At 32.5% G+C, this 13,915-nt stretch overlaps 1 protein-coding gene and 1 pseudogene across 21 annotated transcripts in view; one reads left to right on the plus strand and one right to left on the minus strand.

Moving 5' to 3' along the window:
* LNPK (lunapark, ER junction formation factor) overlaps positions 1-13,915 on the minus strand; it is a 174,876-nt gene that overhangs the window by 72,315 nt on the left and 88,646 nt on the right. For 20 of the 21 annotated variants that reach the window (XR_013172872.1, XM_077154230.1, XM_077154232.1 and 17 more), the window contains 4 exons: positions 11,273-11,360; positions 9,229-9,270; positions 7,945-8,132; positions 1,146-1,204 (listed from right to left, as the gene is read on the minus strand). Coding sequence is in view for 20 of the 21 variants with exons in the window: in XM_077154230.1 (XP_077010345.1) it covers positions 1,146-1,204; positions 7,945-8,132; positions 9,229-9,270; positions 11,273-11,299 (316 nt within the window). In the remaining variant the exon portion in view is untranslated. Of the gene's footprint in view, positions 1-1,145; positions 1,205-7,944; positions 8,133-9,228; positions 9,271-11,272; positions 11,361-12,987; positions 13,060-13,915 lie in introns of all 21 variants that reach the window. The other variant, XM_077154221.1, reaches the window with a different exon arrangement.
* Positions 9,820-10,319, plus strand: LOC143677789 (small ribosomal subunit protein eS25 pseudogene; annotated as a pseudogene).

Raw genomic sequence — 13,915 nt, forward strand, 5'->3', positions numbered from 1 at the left:
ATAAAACAAGGTAGGGTTTACTAGACAAGCAGGAAGAGAAAGGCAGCCAGAGGAATCAAAGATGTTTGCAAGGAAATGGTCACTGGGGTCGACCATAGACACTAAATTAGGAAGAAGACAGGTCTTGAGTAAAGGCAATCTGAAAGTCATATATATGTATGAATCATATTTGGTTTCTGAAGGGGGAAAAAATGTTTTAAACATATGACACTTCCGAGAAATTGGAAATTAATATTTTATACTTGATATTTTATGATATTAAAAACATATTTGACATTTTTGGTGGTCCTAAGTGTATTGTTTGTTTTCTCAAATAAAAAATTTTTTTAAAAAAGACTATATTTGATATTAAGAACTCTTTTTAGGTAAACTGATTTACTATGTTTCTATATTTTTAAAATCCAACTATTGACATATCTGGGATAAACTCAAAAATAATATAGGAAATGGAAAACTGGGTGGTGGAGGGTAAAGATGAAACTAAGTTGACCACAAGCAAATAATTATTTAGGATAGTGATAGATATGTGAGGGTTTATTGTACTATTCAGTTGACTTTTATATATGATTGAAAATTTCCATTACATAAAGTTAAAATAAGAAAAAAGAGTCATATACTAGCTCATTTAAGATGAAATTTAAGTATCTCTGGTTAATTGGGACTCACAGTATCAAGACAAGAAAATCCTTAAAATCTACACATATATGGACCAAATACAAGAAAATTTTGTGATAATTTACATACTGAAAAAAAAGTTCAAGGAGTATGAAATTAAAGAGGAATACAATCAACAGAACAAATCAAAAGACTGTAACTACATTTTACTCAGCAATAACATGTTTCCTATCTAGACTAATTTACATGCTGATAACATTTATACTTTTCAGTGTTAACAAATATAATTTCTCTTGATTTAAAGAAATGAATTTTGTTTTGTGTAAAAAAAATTCTAAATGAGGAAGACAAAAATAACACAAATGAAAAATAGAACCATCTTGATCATTCATCTTTCTTATGCTCTACAATAAACAACTCCCCAACATGCCATTTCAACATACCATTTCACAACCTGCTATTCAATTGCAAATTGGCATACTGTAAGATTGTTCTTTCTTTCTTTATAAAAACTTGGACATTAAACTTACTATTTCTTTCTGTTCTCTTGGAAAAGAAGAAAATAAGCACCGTTCTTATGCTCCAGATGCTACAAGGAAAGCAAAGTTTAGGATAAATGAATTGAAAGGCATAACAAATGAAAACAAGTATCATATTTCCAATTAGAGTTATACATAGTTTTTCCCTATATATTTTTAAATCAAACAGCACTCCTTTCTGTCTAAGAATACTTCAGAAGTTTACCTGTGCTTTGAAAGAAGGCATCTTCAACCTAAAGTCAATGGACTGAGGGATCCTCTGAAATTACACAGAAAATTGTGTATAAATGTATTTCTTCTCTGGGGAGTCCAGTGAATCCTCCAAAAGGTTAAGAACAATATTATAGAAGCCTTTCTTACTAAGTAAGCATCAACTCCAAAAGCTTGTCATTTCCCATGCATTGAGAGAAAAGGATATTCTGCAAACCCAGAGTATCATACAAATTTAAGTTGCTACCCTTTCATTATTACTTAATACTGGGGGAAGTCTTCTCTCCTCAATAGAATAAACTATCTAGAAAAAATAATCTAACTTTCAAGTAAACACTTTAAAAATAAATTTAGCTAAATACCTCCTTCCAAAGATTCTATGAGGATATTTCTTTAGAACTTGCATTAGTAAGAAACCAAATGATATTAAAAGAACTAAAAGAAATTCAAAGAATAATCCTAATAAAAAACTTAAGTTAATATCCTAAATCCAGTGTAAAAATAGCATAAATTCATAGTAAGTATAGCATATTCTGCCTAGCACACGGCAGAAATAAGCATACAAACATAATTCATTATTAAAAAAAATTGGCATAAATTATTCTTTTAAAAACATGGATATAAATTCAGATTAGTATGAATTATTCACCCTGAAATACATTCTTGATTCTCAAGTCTCTCTTTGGTCTGAGTGTCTATATACACACTACATCAAACTGAACACTAAGGTTTTATAATACATTTGATACCTGATAGACTTCTTCCCCTTTTTCAAACTTTCCTGGCCATTCTTATGTGATTATTTTTCTCATTAAGAAATATGGAATAAGTGTGCCTAGACTTTTAAATAGTATTTGGATTTGGGGATCACAAATTTTTAGATTAATTTAAGGAAAACTGATCTTATTACAATATTGAATCTTACCATCAGCCTTTCAGTCTGACATTCTCTCAAATGAATATCTATCAAGCAGGGATCTTGCAAAATGATTTTCTTATCTACCAAAAGTAAGTAAAAATTCTCTAAGTATCAAAAGACATTCACAGACACCTTCTCCTTTAAGCTCTTCCAGCTGGACAGAGGAAACATCTAATATGTTAGTTAGGTAGATAAAGGGGGAAGGGGCATAAAAATTATATAAGATCAAAGCTCAATCCTACAATTTAAGTAGAGAAATAAGACAATAAATCACCTTCCTCAGTGCCCTTGCTTAAATTTCTTCCTCTTAATTCCTCTTAAAACACAAAAAACAAAGAGAGAGAACATGACTAACTCCTCTGGGAAGGTCAAATATTTTTTACGAAAATTGTTCTCCAAAATGATCTTATAGAGAATGAAATTATAAGGAAATTACTATTTGTAAGATTAAGGTCTTCAAGAGTCAAAGTCTGTAAGATTGCTTGTTCGGTTATTTAAGGGTAGAGACAAAGCTTAAGAGTTAGTTGTTCACTCTTCAAAAACTGAGACAACTCTCAAAGGTGACCAAGATCCACAAGCATAAAGCAGAAATACAAAGTTGTAACGGTAACCCAAAATTTCCCTCACTATGGAGCATAGCCTTATTAGCTCCTACTAAATAACTTCAGCCTATGGATAATTTAAATTACTATTTAAAAAAGAGATGTAAATATACTACTGAATCTGAAAGGAAGAATTCACATTGAGAGTAAAGAAAAAGGCAGAAAAATACATTGAAATCACACTAAGATGCCTCATACTACATTCTGAAGATATAATAAAATCTCAAAGCATCTTACGTGGAATATTGATATTCTATCATAAAAAATAATTTTGGAATAGCTGTGATTATTCAGTACGTGCTCAGTCTTGAATCCATGACCTCTCTGTCCAGTAAAAAACACACGGGAAATTTAGAATGCAGAGATGGCAGGTGTTTTCTGCAGATATGGAAGCTCTATAATCAACGTAGACAGTAATGAGTAAAACAACAGATTTTATTGTTCCTTCTGCCTTCAGTTCTTTAAATAAATCCTGGTTCATTCCTCAAAACTTTCAAAGGAAGTTTTCCAAAGGAAACAAGTCCAGGGATAAGCTTGGGCAATAGCTGATATTACACACAAACAAAAATGAGAATGCCCCGTGGTAAGCAATCTTTCCATTTACTACAGAATCTACTTTCACCTTGTATTTTATTTCACGCTTTTTTGATAGTCATCAATCAGAAGGACAATTCTTTTCTTTGTTGGATAAGTCATATATACTTCCAAATGTGAGGAGATCACTATGAAGCTGCAACAGTTGAGAACCAGGTCACAATATGAATGAGGAAAAATGAGAAATAGTGCTAAAGCTTAACAAGCCAAGAAATACTAGGTGCAGGTGACACAGAATAGTCAGAGGGACAAAGAAAGGCCAACTAAGCTTTATACTCAAAATGGTAGAAAGAACAAACCGAATCAGAAGAAATCACAAACATTCTTAAAGAAAATGAAGTTTTTCTACTTTTAAAAGCAATTAGTATATGATATGCCAAAAAAAAATCTTATAACAGACCCAGTGGATCACAATTTGTGGATCATCCATTCAAATCAGCACAGCAGAAGTCCCTATCAGACATTCTTTTGCAACTAGATACGAATCTTTTATAATCAGAAAAATAATTTTTCTATAATCAGAAAAATAATTTTTATGGAAGTAAGCGAAAAAGTGTTTAATTATTTTAAAACATATAAACAGCTAAACATCCCATACTTATTTCCTTTTTAAATTTATTTTCTCCCCTTGTTATTCAAAAATAGAAGGGGAACATGGGAAAGGGGTTCAGCATATAAAATCAACTACCACAGCTGGGACTAAAAGAATCCAAAAGATCTCAGAAGAGAAAGAAACTAAATAAATATTGCAACATTATATTTGCACTAAATTTTCAGTTTCTGCAACTACATACAAAGTTTAAAATTATGAGCTTACATAATGGATGCAGTTTCTGTTTGAGGTGATGGAAAATTTCTGGTAATGGATGGTGATAAGGGTAGCACAACATTGTGTAAACAATTAATCCCACTGAATTGTATGCATAGGAGTGGCTGTGAAGGAAAATTTTATGTTATATATGTTTCCACAATTAAAAGAGCGAGAAAGACCAAAGACATAATGACAATTAGATGCAATATATATGATCCTTGGCTGGATCTAATAATGGAAGAGAAAATGCCCAAAAGGACATTATCTTTTGGGATAAAATTGAAATAGACCTTAAGCTTTACATGTTTTAATTTCTTGAACTTGATAATAACTGTACTTAAGGTTGTTACATAAAGAATATCCTGTTTTAGGAAAATAAACATGGAAGTTCAAGGAGTATGATGTATACGACCTATTCTCAAATATTTAGAAAATTAATAAATAGACAAACAGCTAGATAGCTAAGTGGATGATGGATGGATGGATGGATGGATGGGATAGGATAAATGCAGCAAAACACTAAAAATTGGTGGCTCTGGGTATGAGGGTAAGGAGTATGTTGGAGTTTTCTGTACAGGTCAGATATTATTTTTGCAGTTCTCCTGTAAGTTTAAAATTATTTCAAAATAAAAATCTTTTTTAACATGAGTTTTAAGAGTTCCAATTTGAAAATATCTCCTGTACTAATGATTAAATAAACAAAACAATTTTTCTTTTACTATATTAATCCCCAAGAAAATATCTTACTCTCACCAAATCTCAAACCTAAGTGGCATCCTTGAGTCCTCCCTTTCCTTTATCAACAATTTCCTCCCAACAAATTGTATCAGCTTTATTTCCAAAAGCCATCTCTTTATCTCCATTGCCATTTGTAGTCCCATCCATCTCAATCTTTACATTAAACTTCTATAAAAGTCTCCTAGCTGACCTCCCTGCTTCTACTATTGATCTCCTCTTATTCAATCTCCACATGGCAGCAAACATGATCTTAAATTAAATTGCCATCATGCCATTCTTTCACAAAAGCCTTTACAATGTAAGCTTCCCGTTTCACCCAAAATGGAATTTGAACTCTTAGCCATGACTTTCCATGATCTGGAGCCTTTCTGATTTTCCAACCTCAACTCATCTCACTCTCCCTTCCCCATCACACATTCCAATTATACCCATCTTTTTTTTTTTTATAGTAACAGATATATGACACAAAATATCCCATTTTTACCTTCAAGTGTACAATTCAGTGGCATTAATTACATTCACAATGTTCTGCTATCATCACCACCATCCATTACCAAAACTTTCTCATCATCCCAAACAGAACTTCAGTACATATTAAGCAATAGCCCTCCCTTTCCCTCTACTCCTGGCCCATAGTAACCTCTAACCAACTTTCTGTCTCTGAATTTGCTTATACTAGATATTCCATATAAACGGAATCACAGAATATTTGTCCTTTGTTTCTGGTTTATTACACTCAGTATAATATTTTCAAAGTTCATCCATGTTGCAGTATGTGTCAGAACATCATTCTTTTTATAGCTGAATTATACCTATCTCTTTGACCCCTATATGTAAGTCATGCCCTCTCCTACTTCACAGCCTTTGCAGTTTCTGTTCTCTCATCTTGGAAAGATCTTCCCGCAACTCTTGGATGTTTATTTTTGTTGGTGAGGATTTGAAGAACATGTTGATGTAAAAAATTCAAATATCAAAAAGCCCAACACCTAACATATTGCAAGCATCCAATGTTTATTGAAGGAACAGATAGATGATGACTTTGATTAATATTTATAAGTTGCCAAATCCTAAATTTATATCTTCCATTCAAATTTCTCTCTGAGTGTCAGATTCATATTTAATGATCTACCACCAGAAAGCTTCAGTTGAACAGCACACAGGTAGCATTTTAATTGTAGCCTACTGCTCCTCATGTTGCTCCCTACATAGAGGAAAAACACTACCATCAACCAAATTTTCCAAGCCAGAGTTTTATCCTTGCTGCAGTTCCTCCTTTTCACTCCTACATCCAACTAATCACCAAAACCTGTCCATAGTACCTAAATTCTACTTCCTCTCTCTTCAGCAGCTTACTTTGTTTAGTCACTCTGCTTTTCTCCAACTCCTGTACCACTACTACTCAAGTGCAAATCATCATTCATCATTTCTTTCCCTTGTCCATAATAATCTTCTAACTTATTGCTCCAGATCCATCATTATGCTCCTCTACTTTAGCCTCCATGCTGTAGCCTACATGGTATTTTCAAAACATAAACATCAAGTCATATTCCTTTGGTCTTCTTTCAATCCTTTAAATATACCATGCTCTATCTTCCTCCAGGGCCTTCAAGTATGCTGTTCCTTCAGTCTGAAACACTCCTCACACCATGTCATATCATTCTAAACACATGTATTCATCCTTCAGGTCTCAACTCAGATATCACTTCCTCAAGAGTCTATGGCAAGTCAAATTGTAAAGATGACCCCCAAGATTCCTATTCTCTGGTTATATGAACACTAAGTATTGCTGTGAAGGGACTTTGCAGATAAAATTAAGGTCATTACTCAGTTGATTTTAAGATAGGGAAATTATCCTGGTAGGCCTAATGCAATCACCTGAACCCTTAAAAGCAGTGATTTCTCCAATCAGAGAGCAGAAGAGGAAGTCAGAAAGATACACAGAAGTCTGACAACACCTGAAAAGGGTTGGAAGGCAGATTCTCCCCCAGAGACTTTTTAAAAGCCACGGCTAGCTGACAACCTTGATTTAAGGCCTGTGAAACCATTAAGCAGAGAACCCAGTTAAGGTACCTGGACTTCTGATCTACAAAACTGTGAGATAATAAATGGGCATTGTTTTAAGCCACTATATGTTAGTGGTAGTAATAGAAAACTAATACAGAGCCTCCTACCCACACCTCCCCATCCTCACCACCATCCCATACTAGGTAGGGCCCTCTGTTAAATGCTCCCATAACATTTCGCACATTTCTTTCATAACATTTATTACAAGTGTTACTTAATTTGATCTAAGCAATCTGAGTAAAATCTACAGAGATTTTTTTATAATTGTGTGCCGAACACCATTATAACCCAATGTCTACACAATAGGTATCCAAAAATGTTTGTTGATCAAACAAACTTTTTATTCAATTGTCTCTAACAATTCTCAAGCATGATATAACTTATATAAAGTACTACATTACAAAATATTTCTATAATAAGGATCAAGTGCTCTATTGCAGTGAATAAAAAGCAAGGGATAAATGGAGTATATTCAGAATCATTTGAACAATGTTCTTTTTGTATTTCAACCCTCCCCCAATTGCCATTGTTCCCCACAATCTGAAACGCCCATTCCATACCCAGTGCCCTTGGGAAAGCATGGCCATTTACTTGAGATCACAAAACACTTTCAGATAGAGTCATTATTACCAATGTCAGTGGATCATATTTGTCAAGTATGTTGGGTTGTAAATAAAGGTTTAAAACAATTATTCAACTTTTTTAAAGAAATGCTTTGCAAATTGGAAAAAAATTCAAGTTTATTCAATCTTCAATTTCAAACCTTACAATTTCAGAATAAAAACAGACTGAACATATTAAAACTATCTAGTGAGAAAGAGGAAAGGCAAACAAAAAGAACAATTTACTTACATCAATGGAAAAGCAAAAAATGGGAGAGTCATGGCAAGTCTTGCTGTAAGTTCATCAGGAAGATACCACAAATATACAATTAAGCATGTAAACAAATAAAGAACTGAGGAATAGAGAATTAATCTTCCAACCCATAACTTTTGTAGTCTCTGATTTTTTTCCCTAAATTCTTCCAATGCTTGAATTTCCTGTTAAGAGAAAATTGTTCTATATTATTAATAATATCATAATTTATTATAAATAAATTTAAATGTTTAAAATTTACTATACAACAGAAAAGTTATATAGAAAGAACTCTTACATTCAATGAAAAATAACCATTAATATCGTAAAACTGGACATGAATAGGCAACTAACAAACAAAAAAATGAAGTTAAAATATATGAAAAATTGCTATTCTGACAATGGTTTTTTGTTTTTTGGGGTTTTTTTTTTTTTGCATTGGCAGGCCCCAAGAATTGAATCTGGGTCTCCAGCATGGCAGGTGAGAACTCTGCCACTGAGCCAACACTGCCTGTCCCAACATTGTTTTTTAAAATGTCTAATAAAGATACCATTTTTAATCTATCAAATTACCAAAGATTGGAAGGATATAATTGGCATCAGTAGGTAATATTTGTTGAGACAAAAAAAAAAAAAAAAAAAAATAGTTCTCCCTGTATAAGGCCTTAAAAAAGTCTGGCTGTAAAAAGAAATAATTAATAAAAATTAAAAGTCATTTTTGATAATGACAGAAAGTATAAAAAGCTGTGATAATTTGCAGACTGATAAAAATTACTGCAGAGGGGCGGGCCGCGGTGGCTCAGCGGGCAAAGTGCTTGCCTGCTATGCCGGAGGACCTCGGTTCGATTCCCGGCCCCAGCCCATGTAACAAAAAACGGAAAAACAAAATACAATAAAACAAGAAAATGTTTAAAGTTGTTTCCCTTTCTTCCTTCCTTCCTTCCTTCTATCCTTCCTTCCTTCTCTCTGTCTTTCCTTTAAAAAAAAAAAAAAATTACTGCAGATTATCTTATAATGCACTTTATTCTATATGTAACATTGATTTATACGAGGCTACAGATCTAATTTCATTCTAACAGGTTCTATTACATGGCACAGACCTCTAAAGTCACTAATAGACTTTGGATTATTTTGAGATCATGTAACATTAAAGTTCTCAGGCTTATTCTACATCATCTCTAATTTTTCACACTGAGTTTTGGTCTCCAAAATAATATATATTAAAATAATATTATTTAATATCTAAAATGAATTAAAATACCTCACAGCCAAAGAACATACCTTATCTATATTTTCCAGAACTTCTACAGTTGAAGGTTTTGTCTGTTAGAGAAATAAAAATAAGAGAGAATATTGAAACTTTTCACTGCAAACTTACTTTCTTGTCTAAGAAATACTTTGATTTATATACTCATATTAGAAAAGAACATTTCAATCCAAAATTAATTTATTTCAAGTGCTATCAAGCTATATGTATTAATGTTTACTGATAACTAAGAAGGTTTACATTTAAATAAAAATTATTATAAACAGAACTACATGGGATTAAAGAAATAAGTATTTTCCTACTTGACTTTTTAGTCCTAGAAGGACATTCAACTCTGATAGCTAGATTTTTATCATTCTTAACCCCAACAGAACATACTTTTATGATTTAGAGAAATATTTTACTCAACAAAAATTTCCTTAGATATAATTATTCAAAAGAATTTACATTTTTAAAAACTTAAAAAAACTAAACATGTTCTGATTTGCTATTGCTAAAAGTTCACCTAGGACTATGGAGGTCAAAAACAATAGGCTACTTTCATTACGAATTTTGAAAGTACCACTCTGAAGATCAGAATTTAAAAGGGCACCTATGGCTTTTTCCCCCCCGACATCTCAGCAAGGCTGCACTGGCAACTATTGCTCTCTGAGCTTCGCGATGCCGCCCAAGGACGACAAGAAGAAGAAGGATGCCGGAAAGTCGGCCAAGAAAGACAAAGACCCAGTGAACAAATCTGGGGGCAAAGCCAAAAAGAAGAAGTGGTCCAAAGGCAAAGTTCGGGACAAGCTCAATAACCTCGTCTTGTTTGACAAAGCCACTTGCGACAAACTCTGTAAGGAAGTTCCCAACTACAAGCTTATAACTCCAGCTGTTGTCTCTGAGAGACTGAAGATTCGAGGTTCCCTGGCTAGGGCAGCCCTTCAGGAGCTGCTTAGTAAAGGACTTATCAAGCTGGTTTCAAAGCACAGAGCTCAAGTGATTTACACCAGAAACACCAAGGGTGGAGATGCCCCAGCTGCCGGTGAAGATGCATGAACAGGTCCAACCAACTGTACATTTTGAAAAATAAAAGTTTATTAAATCAAATGAAAAAAAAAAAAAAGGGCACCTATGGCCCTTTTAGCAGAACTTGACAGAGATACATTTTTAATACCACCTAGAATAAAAACAACAAAAATGGCTCACATACCACTTGAGAAAATATTTACCAATTATATACTCCAGCAATCTAAGAGGGTAAGGAATATCAATTCACTTATTGTTACATTATTGTTATAAGACTTGTTAACAGTAGATTGAACCATATGAAATTGCCATTTGTGTAAGCTAAAGCAACGGGATATTGGTAATTTCATTATTGGATCAACCTAATAAGTTAGATAAAGGGAGACTAGGTAAATTTGATCCTCAGGCAGAACGGTCATAAAGTTTTAAAGGGGGGTGGGGGTTTTCACTATAATGCCAATCCAAAATAAGATGGTTCCAGTCATACTTCCAAAACTGAATTATGTACCAAGCATTGCAAGACTCCATTCTTATAACAGGGAGTCCAAAAATAAAGCAAAGTAGTTTTTCCTAGATTACATTTCCTTTTACATTAAAGAAGAGCATTTATCAATTTAATTTATTTTCTAGCTCTACATTTGAGATACCTCCCCTAAACGCTTATCCAATAAAATCAAACTGCATTTCTAATTTTGATGTGAGATATGTTTGTTTAACCTATAATTCCAAAAAGTGGTTTAGTTTAACTTCAGTAAATATTTGTGACAAGCTTTAAGTAAAATGACATAGCTTATAAAAACATAAATATTATACAGAATACTTAATTTCAATGAAATCGAGGCACTATAAGAAAACAAGATACAAATACAGAAATAAAAATAATTCCTAAGTCAAAATAAAATCCAGAAAAGGGAAAAAAAAGAAATCTAGTTAAGGATAATATTAAACTACTGTTCTATATCTACGCCACAAAAAAGATTTTTAAAATAAAAATTTTATGTGACACTTTATATTCGACTTAAGAACTAGCAGTAAAGGAAAATCACTTACCCTCCATCGAGAAAATAATCCACCCATCTTTTATCTGTAGAAACTGGGCACAATGATAACTGGGCACAATTGTCCAAAGTATTCACAACTAGAAATAAAGCAGGTATTTTAAAAATTTAAGTTAAACATACAGCATACTCACCATAAAATTTAGAGGTTGCAATACTACTTAAACACATTATAAAATATTAACTTCTTTCGATTCAACCTGTGTGGAATTTGAATTTAAACAATCATTGAGATGGAGTCTACCTTTTAAAAAATATTTCTTCAAAGCCAACACATATTTAAAACCAGCACATATCTAAAAATGAAAATAAAATTGGAAAGACTTTTTAAATGACAAAGCATTTTAGAAGTATATATTCATACTACTTTGCAGTTTTCTAAATTTTAAAGTAGGTCCCCTAGGTAGTTCTTATAAGAAAACATGTTTTCCTATGCTACTTTCATTCTACATACTTGAATAAAACCATTTCTATTATTAAGCTGTCTCCAAACTAAACTAATTATTTGGAATTAAGGATGTTTTACCATGTTAAGAAAAATATCACCTTACAAGTAATAATAGAAAGCCCACTTTCTTATTTTCTTATAAGAAATAAGAGTTACAAGGCTACCTGTGACTTTGAGCAAATCACTCAATGTTCTAAACCTTAATTTCCTTTCTATAAATTAAGGTAAATAATACCACTTCTTCATAGGGGAGTGTTTTTCAGTTTTTATTATTACCACTTACAGATAATAAAACTAAGCAAAGAGAGGTTTGTTTAGTGATTTTCCCAGTAACTCAGAAGAAACATGACCCAAAGCGACTCTATCTTCAGACTTCTGGTCCAGTGCTATTTTATTCTATTTACTAAATGTTACTGTTCAACAATTACAATAAACACCTCTCTGAAATTTTGTCTAAGTCCCTTTCAAGCTAGTTGATCTTCATGTCAGCTAACTGTATATCCCCTTCTTAGCTTTAGCTGTTTTTCTATGACACTCAAATGTTTTTCAATAGGCTCAATAATATTACATCCTAAATCAATTTACCAGTCAATAATTATATAATTTTTTTAAGTTGACATGGCAAAGGTATACTTCTAGACTGACATTTTTTCCAGGTTACAGTTACATACTTGCTAATGTATAAAAGCTGCTTCATTTTCACACACCCACAAAAAGTTATCTAGGTCATACTCCTTACATTTTTCTTAGCCATAAAAGCAATCACATAATAATACCAGTATAAAATATATTCACTTGGCAGCATTATTTATAGATTGGAATTAGCATAAGGCAGACCTGCCTTGGACTTCCTTAGAAAAATACAAAGAGCTCTAATGAAAAATATTTGTACTTAAAGGGATTTTTAAGGACAGAAATATCTATAATCTGTCCTAAAAAATTCTGAAGTTTATAAACATATTAAATGTTACAAGCCACATTTAAATTATAATATAAATATTAATCTTTCAATATTAAAGTTTTAAATGTGCTTCTAAGAAATCCATAAACTTTAATGAATAAAAGTATAAACTACTATCTGAGTCAAGACAGTAAATAATCCTAAAATATTCTGATGTTAAAAATAATCACCAAGAAAAGTGGGAGGAGATAAGATTCAGATGAACCACTTAACTTGGTATTCTCAAAGTACACATAATAGTACTCTACTCTGGCACTACCGTATAGTGCCTAGCACACTGCTTTGAAACACAACTGACCTGCACTTTTTTGGTATATAGCAGAACCATACCCCTCCAAGACAAGTTCGTAGCCATCATCATACCCTAAGACTGTGATCAGAATTTTTAATATTTCTTATTAATAACAACAATAATACCAATAACAACAAGAATAATCTCAGTTAAACGTTTGCTAGGAGGCACTAAAACAAATACTTTACCTGAATTTTATCATTTAGATACCACTATCCCCCCAATTTTACAAATGAAGAAACTAAGGCTAGAAAAGTAATTTGCTAAGCTTCCAAATATAAGTAGCAGAACCAGACTTGGCATTTTGGTTTTGATTTTTTAAAAAGCAATCCGTTATAACCAATACACAAAATATATTTATATATAAGATATATAAAAGCATCTCTGACATTGTCAAATAGTTGGTACACTGAGCTACTGAAGTGGAAAATGAGTTATAAACATAAGAAACAGTGTTGGAACCGTGTACCATGTTCCAGGTCCATCACTTGATTAAATTTGTATGATCAAACATACAAAGAAGAGAAGCTAAGTCATTTGCCCAAAATCATGTGGCTCCATATAAAGGCAGAACTGGTACTACAAGTTCTGTACTAGATTCTGCACTAGGCCAGGTACTAGATCCTAGGCTATCATTTTTCCATCTCAAGAACTTCCTTGTTTATTGTATATCACTTCTAAGGTAACCTTAAACATATGCATAATATCTCAGTTAATACCAAATTAACATCAATTCTTTGCTTTTGGAGAACTGTTTTGTAGTTAAACAAACTATGGCTAAGCCTCTATAGTCCCTGAAGGAGGATAATACAAATATCGTATCCATGCTTTCAGGTTCATAAAAGAAACAAGTCTACCCGCATGGTTCAGCAATTTTTCTGTCAAATTCTGACATTTGTTAAAGGAAGCTGATCTACTATAATTCACATGTAGT

This window comes from Tamandua tetradactyla, chromosome 3 (assembly GCF_023851605.1).
Source record: "Tamandua tetradactyla isolate mTamTet1 chromosome 3, mTamTet1.pri, whole genome shotgun sequence".
Lineage (NCBI taxonomy): Eukaryota > Metazoa > Chordata > Mammalia > Pilosa > Myrmecophagidae > Tamandua > Tamandua tetradactyla.